This window comes from Hydra vulgaris, chromosome 10 (genome assembly GCF_038396675.1).
Source record: "Hydra vulgaris chromosome 10, alternate assembly HydraT2T_AEP".
In the NCBI taxonomy this organism is placed as follows: Eukaryota; Metazoa; Cnidaria; class Hydrozoa; order Anthoathecata; family Hydridae; genus Hydra; species Hydra vulgaris.
Window position 1 is genome coordinate 47,381,564 of NC_088929.1, and position 16,111 is coordinate 47,397,674.

General features: G+C 25.3%; 2 protein-coding genes across 2 annotated transcripts in view; both read left to right on the plus strand.

The window, feature by feature from the left end:
* LOC100215195 (uncharacterized) overlaps positions 1 to 14,159 on the plus strand; it is a 32,608-nt gene extending 18,449 nt beyond the window's left edge. The window contains exons 3-6 of the mRNA XM_065808175.1: positions 1,507 to 1,840; positions 3,099 to 3,163; positions 4,734 to 4,922; positions 12,985 to 14,159. Of these exons, the coding sequence (XP_065664247.1) occupies positions 1,507 to 1,840; positions 3,099 to 3,163; positions 4,734 to 4,922; positions 12,985 to 14,076 (1,680 nt within the window). The 3' untranslated portion in view covers positions 14,077 to 14,159. The remainder of the gene's footprint in view (positions 1 to 1,506; positions 1,841 to 3,098; positions 3,164 to 4,733; positions 4,923 to 12,984) is intronic.
* Positions 14,160 to 14,508: 349 nt separating this feature from the next.
* LOC100205700 (leucine-rich repeat-containing protein 74B) overlaps positions 14,509 to 16,111 on the plus strand; it is a 54,788-nt gene continuing 53,185 nt past the window's right edge. Inside the window, exon 1 of the mRNA XM_065808176.1 lies at positions 14,509 to 14,664. Within this exon, the coding sequence (XP_065664248.1) occupies positions 14,610 to 14,664 (55 nt within the window). The 5' untranslated portion in view covers positions 14,509 to 14,609. The remainder of the gene's footprint in view (positions 14,665 to 16,111) is intronic.

The following is a 16,111-nucleotide window of genomic DNA, read 5'->3' on the forward strand; positions in this document are numbered from 1 at the left end:
AATTTATAATTATAACTAAATTATAGTTTCTAATTTAGTATTTATTAGCAAGCTAATAGAAAAAGTAGTTTCCAATTGTCTTGATTCCCACATGACAACAAGCAATCTGCATATAGAATATCAATATCGATACAAAAAACATCACTCAACTGAAACACTTTTACTTAAGCTTACAATCATATATTTGAACTCTTTGATAAACATACACTTTCAGTTTTAATGTTACTTGATCTAAGTGCTACCTTTGACACTATTGATCAGCAAAAACTACTTGGACTATTAACCAGTGAAATAGGTATAATTGACTCAGCTCAAAAGCGGTTTGAATCATTTTCAGTTAACCGTACACAAAAAGTTAAAATTGGTAACTCATTCCACAAACCGAAATGTAAAATATGGAGCATCACAAGGTATAGTCCTGGGTCCAAAACACTTTTATATATATATGAGACCACTATACAAATATTTGAACGAATTCAATGTTAAAACTAGTCCTGGATATACCAAAATGTCCAGAATACATATCTAAAAGGATGAATGAATCATTCTTATGTATTAACCAATTGAAAACAAAAATAATAATTATAGTACCACCTAGCATTCAAAAAGATATTATTATTAAAGGTACTTAAATAATAATATCTTTTTAAATAGTAAACAAAATGCAGCAATAGTTTTGGTAATCGAGCGTTATCCCACTATGGTCCTAAACTTTGGAATATACTTTCAAATATCATCAGTGACGAAAAAAACAACTATTTATAAGAAAAAACTAAAATCTTATTTAATGATGAATGGTGAACTACTCAACCAGAAAGCTCTTGAATGTTAAATTAAAATCTCTTAAATATTAATATTAATAATTTTATTGCTGAGCAAGTGTTGCCAACTTTATCCATTATTCTGGCAAAACACAATATCTGGGGGTAAACCTATGTATTTATTTATTTTATTACTTTATAAAAGTTATATATATATTAGTGGTGTCCGATTTGCAACAAAATTTTCAAAACCGTATATATGTGCGTGTGTGTGTATATATTTTATATATATATATTATATATATATATATATATATTTTATATATATATATTTTTTAAATATATATATATATATATATATATATATATATATATATATATATATATATATATATATATATATATATATATATCTTTTAAATAGTAATTAAAGATATGAAAAAGTTTGAAAAACATAAAAAAATATTTTTGAAATTATTTAAACTTCAGGATGCACATTAGTAGCAGTTTTTAACTTAACTTTACATATATTTATGATATATTTCCAGTATAATTTTTTAAATTGATTGATTGCTATTCCAAACCAAAAACCTCAGTCACTGTAGTTGTACTCCTTTCTCCTTATTCTACCTAATTATAATATAACAAATAAGTTAAATATTAAAAAAAGTAAAATCATTCAAAATTTATTTGTCTAAACACACATAGACATATAGTCACATAGATTTTGAAAATTATATTTTAGGGTCAAAACATTACTTTAAAATGGGTCAACGACACTGTTAAAAATGCAGAAGATCTCAGACAAATGGAGTCGATCATACAAAGAAATCCAGTTGCACATATTATTGATGTTAAAGAAGATAAAAAAGTTGTATACAAGCCAATAGGTTTAAATACAGTAACGTTATTAAAGTCTTGCTCCAAAGGATTTGGTATTTCGCCAACACAAGCAATGAATATAGCTGAGCATTTATACACATCAGGTTATATTTCATACCCACGTACTGAAACTACTCGATATCCTCCAACTTTTGATCTTGTTGGTGCCTTGGAAGAACAAGTCAATAATCCAAATTGTATGTTTATACTTTTGATTTAATTAAATAACAAATATTTATCTCATGTTTACGTATTATATTATATTTTTTCATATTATATTTATTTTGTATTTAAATTTAATTAATTGATTTTTGCATATTATTTCTTGTATACATTTTAATTTTTTACTTTTTTATAAAATTATATAGAGAGTAATTAAAATCAATTTTATTTTAAAATTATTTTATAAGTTATAATAAGGATGTAATAATATTGTGATGTAATTAGGCCAACTTTGACAATAGTGGTTTGGGTACAAATGGCTTGGGTACCTAAACTATTCTGTTCAAATTATTCTGCCCAATCTCGAAAATAAATATAATTGCCACTTGAAAGAAAGCAATTTTTTTTTCTAAATGATGCGCATTTGTTATTTAAACTTAAACTGAAGTAATTGATTATTGCAACAACAACAACAACGCATGCAAATTTTGATTAACAGATTCAACACTTAAGCAAACATAATAAAACAGACATTAATTATTGTTCTCAAAATAATTTCTAAAAAGATCTGCTGCATTCTAAAAATTTCATAAAATAAAAGAGCCTAAATCATTAATAACATGTCGATTCATTTTTTTTTTTTAGCTTTTATTAATTTCATCAATTTAGTTTCTTCTTCTCCTAATACACTTTTATAAAAAATAAAATAAATATAAAATAATTTTTTATGGACAGAAACCAATTAATAAAATAAAAGGTATGAAACCATAAAATGATTTCTTCATCTAATTCATTTCCTCTTGTTAGTAGTAAGTCTATTAGTGGTATTATTTTTTACTTATTATGTAGCATTTGGCTTTTTGTTTTGCTGCTATAGCCCAATCAAAATTTGTTGAACACAAGTTGGTTTTAGTTGTTAAAGGAAAAAACTTTTGCAAGTAAATATCTCGGCAAAAGAATATAAAGTTTATATCTTTTCAAAAAATCTAGAAAGTTTATATCTTGGCTTACTGTGTACTTTATATCTTTACTGCAAATTTTATATTTTTATGTGTACTTTATATAGCAAGTTTATATCTTGGCTTACTGTGCAAATTACTGTGTTTTAAACAAATACTATTATTTGTTACATATAATTTTTTGTTTAAAATATTAATTTTTTTCTTTTTCCTTTTTGGAAAATTTTGTTTTTATTTTACTATTTATGATTTTATTTTTATGACTTTGTTTTTAATGAGTTTTTAATTAGTATGAAAAAAGAATTGCTTACAAATTTTTATTTTTTAAATTAAGGGGGTAGAATTGCTGCATATATCCTAGAGTCTGGCAGAATGAACCCATCACAAAAAGGTTTTGATGTAAGTTATGTTCAATTGATCTTTTTAATTGATTGTGTTAAAATGTAGGTTATTTGTTATTTCTGGTTTAAGGGTTTAAAAAATTTATTTTTTTACTTCATCAAAATTATTTTTTTGTAAAATCAAGATAAAAGGCAGAAAGTTTTGAAGAATATTTGCTAAGGTTTTCAAATTTCCAATCTCTCTGAAAGTTAAAAATTTTAATATATTTTCAACTATTTTAAAATTTTTTTTGCAGAATTTATTTTTAACTATTTAAAAGTATATTTTAATAATTTTAAATAAAAAACAATATCAGCCAAGAAGGTAGTTCTGATTGTCACCTGTGGGAAATGATATATTATATATACTAGATATCTAACTTCAATCCAAAAAGTAAAGCCGCAGTTGCCCTTATTAAAAATGGCTTCAACACCATTAACTATATAGTTTTTTGTTTTTTTTAACATGGCGGGTTAAATTTGTAAATAAAAAAAGCAGCTTCACCTTTGGTCCAATAAAATCCCAATTTTTTTAAAAAATTTTTTAAAAGCTAAAAATTTAAAGACCAGAAGCATTTCTAGATATCACAATTCGTGATTTGTAATGCAAGTGTAATTCAAGCACTTTTTTTTTTTTTTTTTTTTTGTTATTCACCTCCTCAAGGCCGAGAAGGCCACTACAGATGAGGAGGTTACTTAATAGTGGTTATAACCCTCTCTCAACTCTATAACTCCGAAACACGAACCTTGACGAACAAGGCCGCTGCGCGGAGAAACAAGTTAAGCGCGGTACTACCAGGGACGTGGTGGGGATCAAACTCGGAACCTCTACACCACTACACCACTACCGCATTTATATATATATATATATATATATATATATATATATATATATATATATATATATATATATATATATATCATTGCCTGTGGGTCATTCCATATAAAATCATTCAAAACAATCATTCATGTCACCCTTAAGCTTTAAAATTTATTTTTACTTTATATGCAGTCCATAATATGATAACTGCAAATATTTTAATTAAAACACTTAGTTTTTGAGATATTGTTATTTGAAATAATGCTGATTCAACAAGTAGTGATAATCTGAAGAGACAACAAAATGACTTTGATATATATCTTGATAATGGTCTGAGTGATTTTTTTAAAACCCTAATAGATTTTTGCTTGGGGAAATCAAAAATAACCATTTGGGGTTTTTGTAGTCTCAATAGATGCCTTGTTTATTTAACTTTTTTCAAAAATTCTGACTTATAAGTTATGAATTTTTGAAGCTAAAAGTGAGGCTGTCACCCAAAATCTTGAAAAAGTTTAATTGGATATCATTATTTTATGTTAGATCAAATTAAATTTTTAGAATTTTATAAACATAAATTTTGTGAAAAGACAATACAATGTTTTCTCTTTTTTTTGTAATAAATGTTATTTTAGTAGTTAAATGTTTAAGCTAATTGTTAATAAATTGTTTACGTTTTTATTACTAGTAACATGGAATTTAGGATATCAATGAAAAACAAAAGAAAGTAAAAAGTTTTTTTTTTAATTTAAATCTTTATATCTATAATCAGGTTGGGGACCATCCACCAATAACTCCAATGAGATCTGCAAATAGGGAGGAGTTTAAACCAAATGAATGGCGCATCTATGACTATGTTACTCGTCATTTTATTGGGACACTTCATGATAATATGGAATATATAGAAAAGAAAATGTTAGTCGATGTTAATGGTTTTCAATTTGAATATGTTTGGCATGAGGTATAAATTTTGTATCAGCCTTTCTAAAAAAAGTGTAAAAAGTTTATATTGACAATGTTTTTTCAATGTATTGAATAATATTTTTGCCAAATAACAAAGTTTGTATTTAAGTTGTATTTATAAATTACAGTATAGTGTACAATATATTTCATATATTACAGTATACTGTAAAGTATACTTATTAATACAGATTTTTAATAAAAATGTTTAAGTTTCCTTATACTACATTAATCTTTCCATAATTTTAATATAGTGTGATACTGTATTGTTTTCTTACCTTAAAGTGTGTGTATATATGTATGTATATATATATATATATATATATATATATATATATATATATATATATATATATATATATATATATATATATATATATATATATATATATATATATATATATATATAAAGTACTGGTCAAAATTATTGCACAACCTCTTAAAATGAGATTGTCATGTAAAATTTTTGTATACATTAATCATATTGTTGAGAGGTACTGTATTTTTGAAATGCGTTTACATAGTAATTTAAAATGTGCAGATAAAATTATAAATTTTGTTCATTATTTATCTTAGAAATGAACAATACAAACATATACAAAAAATGTTGGTCAAATTTATAGCACACTCACATTCATACGTAGTTTTGACAGTGTGTATGGTTAAATGCATTGACACATTGTTGTGTGTAATACTTTTATCTACTAGCGTCATAGTTAATTATTTATAATAGCAAATCTTATAATTTTTTAGAGTTTTTTCAGTAATTTTAAAATTAAAACATAGTGTATGCAATGGGTTGCAAAGCTGTGAGCTCTGAGTAGCGACAACTTGTCAAAAACTTACTTCAACTAATGAAAAGCAGATCGAAGACGTCGTCGATGCAGTAATTCTACAGAAGACCACTATAAGACACTTGCTAAAAAAAAATCGTACTGATTCAAGTAGAAAAATTGCTATGGAGTTGAATGCTGCAAAAGAAAAAACCATTAGTGCAAAAACAGTTTGTTGTTGTTTGTTTGTAAAAGGGTCGAAATTTTACACACAGAAATGACATTTTGTCAAAATAAGGCTAAGAAAAAGAAGAGACTCACATGGTGTAAAAACTATGTTTATTGGACTCTAAATCAATGGCATTCATTAATATTTAGTGGCGAATCACATTTTGAAGTCATAAGTAGAAAAATCCTAAGTTTATACGTCGTCTTCCTAATTAAAAAGATTTACCATTTAATTTTACAACAGAAGCACAAAGCGGTGGTGGAACTATTTCTGTATGGGGATGTTTTTCTGCATATAAAATAGGTTTATTGAAGTTTTACGAAGGTCGTTTGAATGCTTCTTGTTATTTAGAAGTTGTTACTGAGTTACCTGACTATATGGACACTCTTTGATTTTGAAGCTGAAAATTGTTATCATATGCACTGTCACAAAGCAAAAAAAGACAATGCACTGTGACAATGCACTGTGTCACAAAGCAAAAAAAACGGTTGAAAAAATCGTTTGCAATGAAGAATATTTGGCTAACTTTTGACCAAAAACTTAAAAATTACAACATAAGCAACACAAATGACTTAAAGGATGCAAATCAAGACACTTGGGACAAGACTTCAATTGATCTTTGCATTAAGTTGGGAAATTCTGTTCCAGATCTTGTTTCTCAAATTTTTAGAACTAAAGGATCCAACATTTTTCCATATATGTGTATATATATATATATATATATATATATATATATATATATATATATATATATATATATATATATATATATATATATTACAACATTTTATATATATGCAACATTTCTCCGTATTATATGTATATATTATATATGTATATATATATATATATATATATATACATATACATATACATATATATATATATATATATATATATATATATATATATATATATATATATATATATATATATATATATATATATATATATATATATATTGAAGAGAGTACAACTTAAAGGAAATATACATGTTGGAGAGAGTACAAATAAAGTACAAGCACAACAACGAGACAAACAAGTCACTTAAAAACATGACATTTGAAGAAAGACTCCTGAGTTTAAATTTAAAATGATATTTAACTTAACAAAGTATTAACTGAATTGAAGACTTGATTCAAGTTTTTAAAATAATCGATAAAAGTGCAGTGTCAGATCTGTGCAAAGAAATATAGAAATAAAAATATATAAAATAAAAAAAATAAATGTATAAAATAAAAAATAGGTCAAAGTACTTGCAAAGTTTGGTGAAAAATGTAACTTCTCAAGATATAATTTCATACATACAGTAGCGTGCAAAAGTAATGGACAAGCGCATAACTTGAGATAACTTTTGAATAAAAAGTCTAATTTCTTTCAAATTTTCACTGGAATGTCGAAAAAATTGATTGCAATTCTAAAAATGAATTTTTACTAAATCTAAGCAACAAAATCTTAAAAGTTCATTTTATTGAAAAACGCGAATGCAAAATTATCTGAGCAGAAAAAAATACTTAAGGTAGATTTTTTTTTAAACATCTTTTTAATTAAAAATGTTGTAATTTAAAGTAAATTTTCTTTAATACTTCGTTGGGAAACCCTTGGCATTGATTACAGCTTAATAGCGACAAGGCATTGAGTCCACCAGCTTCATAATCACATTGTTGATTTTTTCCCATTCTTGTTTTAGAATTTTAAATAAATCATGTTTACTTGTTGATTTTTTACCTAAAATTTGTTGATCAAAGTGTTCCCATAAGTGTTCAATAGGATTAAGGTCAAGACTTTGTGAAAGCCATTTCATTAATCAAATTTTTTTGGTTTTGAAAAAGTCTTTCACAACGTTTGAAGTGTGCTTTGGGTCATTGTCCTGCTGAAATATCCATCTTCGGAGCATTTTATCTTTAGGATGTGGTAGCATAACATCCTTAATGATATCTTTGTACATATTTTTGTCCATTATACCATCAATCAAATGGATAGGGCCAACACCATCTCTATTGAAGCAACCCCAGACCATAACATTTCCACCTCCATGCTTTACTGTTGGTAGCTGGTATTTAGGATTGTTTCTATGGCCTTTTGGTCAACAAACATATCTAATACCATCAGATCCAAATAACATAAACTTAGATTCATCACTAAAAAGTACTTTCGACCATTGTTCTCTTGACCAATTAAAATCTTCTTCCGCAAATCTCAAGCAGTCTTTTCGATTCTTTATAGAAATAAATGGTTCCAAATAGATTTGCAGACCTCAAACGACACTTGGTTGTGTCTACACTACATTTTGCATTATAAAATTCTTTTATTTCACCATTTTACAAGACAGCATTTTTGTGTGGATCATTTTTTGCGGCACAAGTTAAAATTTTATCTTGTCTTTCAGATGTAATTCAAGGTCTTCCTAACTTTAGAGAGATCCTAGTTCTGCTTGGATACTTTTGCACGGGCATATTTCAATAAAATGAACTTTTAAGATTAGATTGCTTAGGTTTAGTAAAAATTCATTTGTTTTTAAAATTAAAATCAATTTTTTGACATTCCAGTGAAAATTTGAAAGAAGTTGGACTTTTCATTCAAAAGTTATCTCAAGTTATGCACTTGTCCTGTTACTTTTTCATGCTACTGTATTATGACAGTAAGCAGATCATAAGAAAACTCTACACAATTGTTGTTGGATTGTTGCACATGCTTATTTCACATGTCTTTGTGTTTGACGCAGTGGTATTAAATGTTATGATAACCATTAAGAAATTAGATCAACTGTTAAGTCTACTACAATTTCACCACAGATTTGATCAGTGCCAGGGTGATATGTTAGAGCAACCAACAGATCAGCCATTGATCTCTCCAGGTTGTTACAATTTTCCTTTAATTTTTCTCTGTTAATTACCCAGCAGTTTGATTCATTTATTTATTTGTTGTGGTGTAAGTTTTTCTATTTTGTTCAATTTGGATAGCTTTCAGTTTTTGAAAACAGCATCAAAAGAATGTTGCTACACAATTAGTCTTTATAGAAAAAAACACAGATATTTTGTGTTCTTAATGAGTTCTTCAGCATTAAATGGTTGAAGTTAAAATATCTTGGACATTGTTTTGCAGTGTCATCAACAGCAACAGCAGTCTCAGATTAGTAGTAATTTTGTACTTAGCTTGCACATAGCTAAGAGCATTTAGCATTTTAGTATAGCTTAGAATAAGAAAATGGGTGACAAAGAAATTTTCACATTTAGGGCTGGGACCCATAACATCATTTTTATTACAGTCAGCAAAAAAATGTAGTTAAAAAATTAGGGAAAAAAATAATGTATTAGGGAAGGGCTCATTAAGCACAACAAAAAATATGTAAAAACAATATGCTTAAAACATTTTCTTCACAAGATATAACTCCAAAAAATGTGTGTAAAACACGTAACCAGAATTTACAGATTGTCACAAAGACTGAAAATTTTAAGTCTTTGCGATGGTCTTAGTTATTCCAAATTTGTTATATATCAAAGATGAATTTTATCAATAAAGTCATTTTTATTGATATAATTTCAACTATATCATTTATTAAATATTATATTAAATAAAATATAGTTTTATCAGAATTTGAAGTTGTAAAATTTTAAAAATTAAAAATATAAAACTTTAAGGAGTGTGTTAAACAAAAAGATGTCCTATCTATTTGATTTTTGAGAGTGACAAACATTTTACATAATTTCTCTCAAAAATCAAAACCTTTTTTATAATCTTTTTTGTTTTTATTTCTATGAGATATATTTACCTTATTGGCAACTTTTAACTTTTTTATTTAAAGGCTTTAGCCTGTTCAGTTCTTATAATATCCAATAATTCTTCTATATTGTATATATATCAAATTCTATTTTAGTTCCTCTGCACTGCTTCTAACTCACTTTTCTTAAAATTATCATTTGTTGTAAATTTTAAATTGCATGCTTTTATTTTTTCGTTCTTTTGGGTTTATTTTAATCATTAATTTTTTATATTTTTAAGAAGAGTAAACAAATAATCTAATATTGGAGAAGTCATCTTATTAAATTGCAAGAGAATTTGACTCAGAATTTTTTTTTTTCAATTAGTGTATTTAATCTATCAAAAAAATATTCTGAAAGAGATTTTTAATCGAGCAGATTAATTACTGGTTGTTAATTTGAAAAAAACTCTTTGCAAATGGGGTGTTTACCCATGTTTTAAGGGTACCAAAATGCAATGTTTAAAACAATTTTGCGAAGGGAAAAAACAGAATTCAAAAATTTACTAAAAGAAATAAAAGTAAAAAGTAAAAAAAAAATTAAAAGAATTTAAAACTGAAAGTGAAAATTATGTAACAATAATTTTTAAAATGTTTAAAACTGATTAATGTAAGGACTGAATGTTTAAACAAATTTACACCCCACTGTTTGAGCAACATTAATTCACTAAAAAAATTTGGCGCATTTTTTTCTATTTCCTCTATTTATAAGGAATGCTCTTTTTAAAAGCTTGTTTATGATTAAAACTATGTTTTAATCATAAACAAGCTTCAGAAAATTACTTTTCTGAAGCTGGAACAATATTAATCTCAGTGGTGTTTAGTTAAAATAAATGTAATTGTTTTTGTTTAAAGACAATAAACAATTCATCAATACTTTGACTTCTTGGGCGAAAGATTAATGGAACAGGAGAAAGAGACAATTCTTTTCATTCCTATTATATCAACTTTTGAAAAATTTAAGGTTGAATCGTTCCTTCCACAACTTAATGTTATACTTGGTGTAAAATTATATAAAATTTCAAATTTAATAAATGATAAGATAATGCCAAGCATAAAAAAAGCAATAACAAAAGATAATTTTATAAATATTCCTTTAAAATATCCTTAACCTTTAAATAACCTTTTTTGATGAAGTCTAATGAAAGTGCTATTTTTTCTTTCGCAATATTTTTTCTAAACTATTCCAGTATTTTGTTGTATTTACAAATAAGTAAATAATGTGCATTCTTTGAATATTTTTTTGCAAAATATTTGCAACTGTATGACTTGATTGTGTTGCCAAAAATATTTAAAAAAATCTTAACTGGGTCTGGTTTACGAGCCATATTTATTGAATAAAAAACTTTCAACGAACAAAAAATGTCTATAACTTGTTTATTTTTTTAATTAATTAATTTGTTTAGATATTTAATTAAATTTTCATAATATAAAATCATTAAACAAACTGCAGCGTGGAAAATAAAGAATTGAAGGCGAGCGGTCAGTTCGACCGGCCAACTCGAGGAATCGATAGTCAATTGTTTTTTTTGGACAGTCAAAATTTTTCTTTTTTCTTTGTTTAAATCTTAGTTCTTCTTGACTAAACTTTATATATAATAGTTCTTCTTGACTAAACTTTATAAATACAAAGATAAGTTAATGCTTGAAGGGTAAAGAATAAAATTATTTTAATAAAAACAATTTTAAATTAATGCTTTTTTTAAACAGCGCAAACAGGCAATTGATAGTTTTCAATTTATTTAAAAATAATTCATTACATTGCAATGACTTCGCAATCTTCTTAGTATTAAACTTTAAATTGTTTTAAATTTAAATTGTTTTAAGCATTTATCTTCTTAAATTGTTTTAAGCATTCATCTTCTTAAGTTGTTTTAAGCATTCATCTTCTTAAATTGTTTTAAGCATTCATCTTCTTAAATTGTTTTAAGCATTCATCTTCTTAAATTGTTTTAAGCATTCATCTTCTTAAATTGTTTTAAGCATTCATCTTCTTAAGTTGTTTTAAGCATTCATCTTCTTAGTGTTAACTAATTTGTTTAATGAAACAAATTATAAAAATTTAATTTTAAATTATTAAACAATTTTTTAATAAAGCACTATAAAAATTATTAAATTTATGTAAAATGAGATTTTTAATAAATATATATATAAGAATTCACAGATCTATTAATAATTAAATTTTTTTAATAATCCTGTTATAAAAAAAAAGCGCAAGGGCTTAGTAATTTTTGATTTATCTATAAACCATTCATTCATTTATTTGCAATTTGAGGAAGATAAAACAAATTGACTAAGTGCAGATGAAAGAAAAACTATTCATAGTTAAATACATAATTTATTATATATTATTATATTATTCATAAAATATATATATATATAAAATATATAAAATTTTTATATTTAAAACAGTAATAAAATAAGAACTTCAATCATTTAAGAAAAAAGAATATTCACCATCGGTAAAATGAAATTAATTTAAATAAGTGAAGCAAAAAACTTAATGATAAAGTTTTTTGCTTCACTTATTTAAATTAATGAACTTATTAATTCGCTTTAATCATTAATTAAATTAATGATTAAAGCGAATTAATAAGTTCAGGGTTGTTAAAGCAGAAAAACTACTTGTTTCAATTAATATGCAATAATTATTAGATAAAAGTTTTTAACAACGATAAATTTAATATATACTCGAATATATTATAAGTAGTTAATTAATAATATAAATTTGTTAATACATTATTAATTTTCAATTATTGTATTATACTGATAAAAAATAAATTTATTAGAACATTTTTAAAACAAAAATAAAAACCAGGCAAAATTCAAAAATAAAAGGTCAAATCTTGTTTTTAAATCTCTGATTTTTTTCAACTGGTCATCCATGACCAGCAAGAATTCATTTTGGGAGGTCATTGACCGTTAACCAGCCGTTATTTTCCACACTGAACAGTCAAATTTATACATTTTAAGTGCAGATTTAAAAAGTTATTTGAAAATATTACAAAAGAAGAAGAATGCTGGAAAAGTTTTTTTCCTGGCATTTTTGACTTATAAATGTACATTGTTATTGTGACTTGTAGAATGTTGTTTGCAATATTTTTATTGTAGTTAAATTATTTGTATATTAATATTTGTTTAATTATTTGGATGATTTAGTTTTTGTGTCTTTTATAGATACAACCTGCCCAAACCCACAGCTAATATATGTACTCAAGCCTATGCAGATGGCTTTAGTACAAATATTAGCTTTTTAGTATAATGTATTGGAGTGTATAATTTTTAATGTTTTAATATTTAGATTACAGACAAAGGTTTTATGTGGGCAATGCCGTGGAAGTTAAAAGGTCTAAAATTAAATGAATCTTACATGCCTCCAGTTAATATGTTGCAGGGTTTAACTACAGGAGTCTTAAATTTTCTCAAAGATGAAAAGTACACACAACCACCAGATTATCTTCAGGAAAGTGAGCTCATATCTCTTATGGATAAGCATGGGATTGGTACTGATGCTTCAATACCTACCCATATAAAAAATGTTCAAGATCGCCACTATGTTGATGTTTGCGGTCCTAGTGAAGGTGGGCAGCGTGGGCAGCTTATTCAAGAGAATAAGTTTTTTGGGAAAAATAGTCGTGGTAAAGGACAAAAACAGCAGCCAAAAGCACTTTCTCGTCACATGGTACCTCGTGGGTTTGGTTTAGCATTTCTATCATGCTTTGAAGATCTGGATAAAGAACTTTGTGAACCTTCAATTCGTGCTTATATGGAGCAGCAAGTCAGCAAAATTGCTACAGGTGAAACAGACAAAAATGAAGTTGTGTCAAGTAATCTTAAGTTATTTCAACAGAAGTTCATTTATTATAGAGAAAACTTAGAACGTGTTAGTAAGTACTTTGCACCCAAAACTCAGGGTGGCCACTTTGGAAGAGACTTTAATGGTGATAACTCAAATCAAAATTACAGAGCAGGGGATTACAGACAAAATAATATTCAGAAAAAAGATTTCGGAGGCAGAGGTAGAGGTAGAGGTGATTTACATAGGGGAGGAAGAGGAGGTTCCAGTAGGGGAGGTAGGGGTGGAAATTTTAATAGTAATGAACAGTACAAAGCTCAAAACTTTGAAAACAGGTATCAAAATGATGGATATGGTTCTTACAATCAAAATGAAAATAATTTTAAAGTTGAAAATCGAACAGGTGGTAATTTCCAAGTAAATAGTTTCAGTAACCAAGGAGGTTTTCAAAATAGTGGCCAACAAAGCTCTTTTAGAGGAGGTTATAACAATAACAGAGGAATGGACATCAGAAGTTACAATAATACTGGAATAAAAAGATCTAATCCTTCAGAAATTCCAGCTGATGATGTGAAACGTTTTCATCATTCATACTAGATTTTTAAAAACAATTACAAATTTATATTATAAATTTAATAGTAAATTTTTAATGTTTTTAAAGAAGAATTATGATTGTTTGATTTTTTTTTTTTTAATTTAAACCTAAACTTATTTATTGTTGTTGATTTTTTTTTTTTTTTCAACTTTTTATTTAGAAAAGCAAAAACTAGATCAATTTTTTTATTACTGTTTTTTTTATCAACTTACTTTAATGTAACTGTTTGATCTGTTTAATAGAATTTTTCTCATGCTTATGCTCTCATTATCTGTGTATAATAGTTGTATGATTCCTCATATACATATATATATATATATATATATATATATATATATATATATATATATATATATATATATATATATATATATATATATATATATATATATATATATACATATATATATATAAATAAATATAATGTAAAGAGAACTTAATTATTTTTTGTTATCAAAAAGAACTTACCAAATAGGCAGGTTTTTTAAATATTATTGGATCTTATTGGACTTATGCTATGGCGGATGGATAAATAATGGATGATAGCTTAAAGAATAATGTTTCTAACAAGAAAATAAGAAATTATAAAGGTGAATTATCTCTGTTGTGTTTTTAAATTTTCTTAATTTTATTTTTTTCTATTTATATATTATATATTTATTATAAATGAAAAACTTACATCTATTTTATTTGATTTGAATTTAATTGTAATTTTATTTTTATATTGAATTTAAATTTTATTTATTTTAAATTAAATTTAAGTTTTTATTTATCTTTTTTTTTTTCTTTCTATATCTATTTTAAATGATTTTAATTTAGTTGTAAATGATTTTAATTTTTTAACAATTTTACTATTTTTATTTAGCAACTATTTTTGTTAAGTTTAATTAATTTTTAATATTTTATTATTTATATATATATATATCAGGGGTGTACCCTCCGGTGTTTTCCCGGTTGCCCTGCGGGCGACTGTAATAGTTTTTATTTCTTACTAGAGTGTTCCGCTATGATATCAGTAGTTTGGTAATAAAAAAATTTTTTTTTTCAATTTTGTCGGGTGAAAATACTGAAGAAAAAAAATTAAAAGTCTGGCTACTGAAAATGACTAATGAGAAACGGTTAAATAAAAGTAAATTGATTAATAAAAAAAAGTATAATGTTGTAAGCTATTAAAAAATATTGTTATCTTTATTCAAGATATTGGTAAAAATATAACTTGAAATATAACTTTTAAATAATGTCATTTTTGTTTTAATCGATATCTGTTTAGTGTTTCTTTTTGTCAATCTTAACAAAGGTTTCATTAGAGATTGTCCATAATTTGTGCAATGTTAAATTTAACTTTAAACAAAACAAAAAGGATCAAAAGTTTTCCCTCACCGAGTCTTTAATTAAACCAAAAATTTAATTAGCGCTTTGTTCAATGAAAATCACAGCAGAAAAAGCAATTGATCTTCTACTTATATTTTTTTATATAAGTTTAGTGATGTGTAATTTATGGACAATCCCTTATGCGGAGCAAAAGGTTATAAGCCATAACCGCAAAAAAACGTTTTATAAAAAGAAAAATATTCTATTATTCTCTCTCGATTTTCAAGACTTCTTTTTTTTTAAAAAAAAGATTTTCCATGTGCATCATAAAGTGCATTCTAACAACATTTTTTTTATTTGCATTCTGATGTTTTTTATTATATTAATTTTGTTTGACAAAATTAAAATAAAAGTTTCTTTTACTAATGAAAAACAAGAGATTTAGTGTTATTAATAACTCCACTGGCCATTCAGGTGATTCAGAATGTTACTATAATGTTTAAAAAATAGTACATTATCATTTTGAATTGAAAGAAAATCTAATTTTAAAAATCATTTTAAATTGAGAATAAGTGTGCTTCAAAATGTAACAATAGCGTTTAAAAAAACAGTTTAAAATTATATAATGCATGATAAGTGTGTTTATTATTAAATGAAGCGTATACTTTAATTAAAATGCTTTTAAAAGGTTTCTTTAAAATAATCACAAGAAATAAAATCTTCATA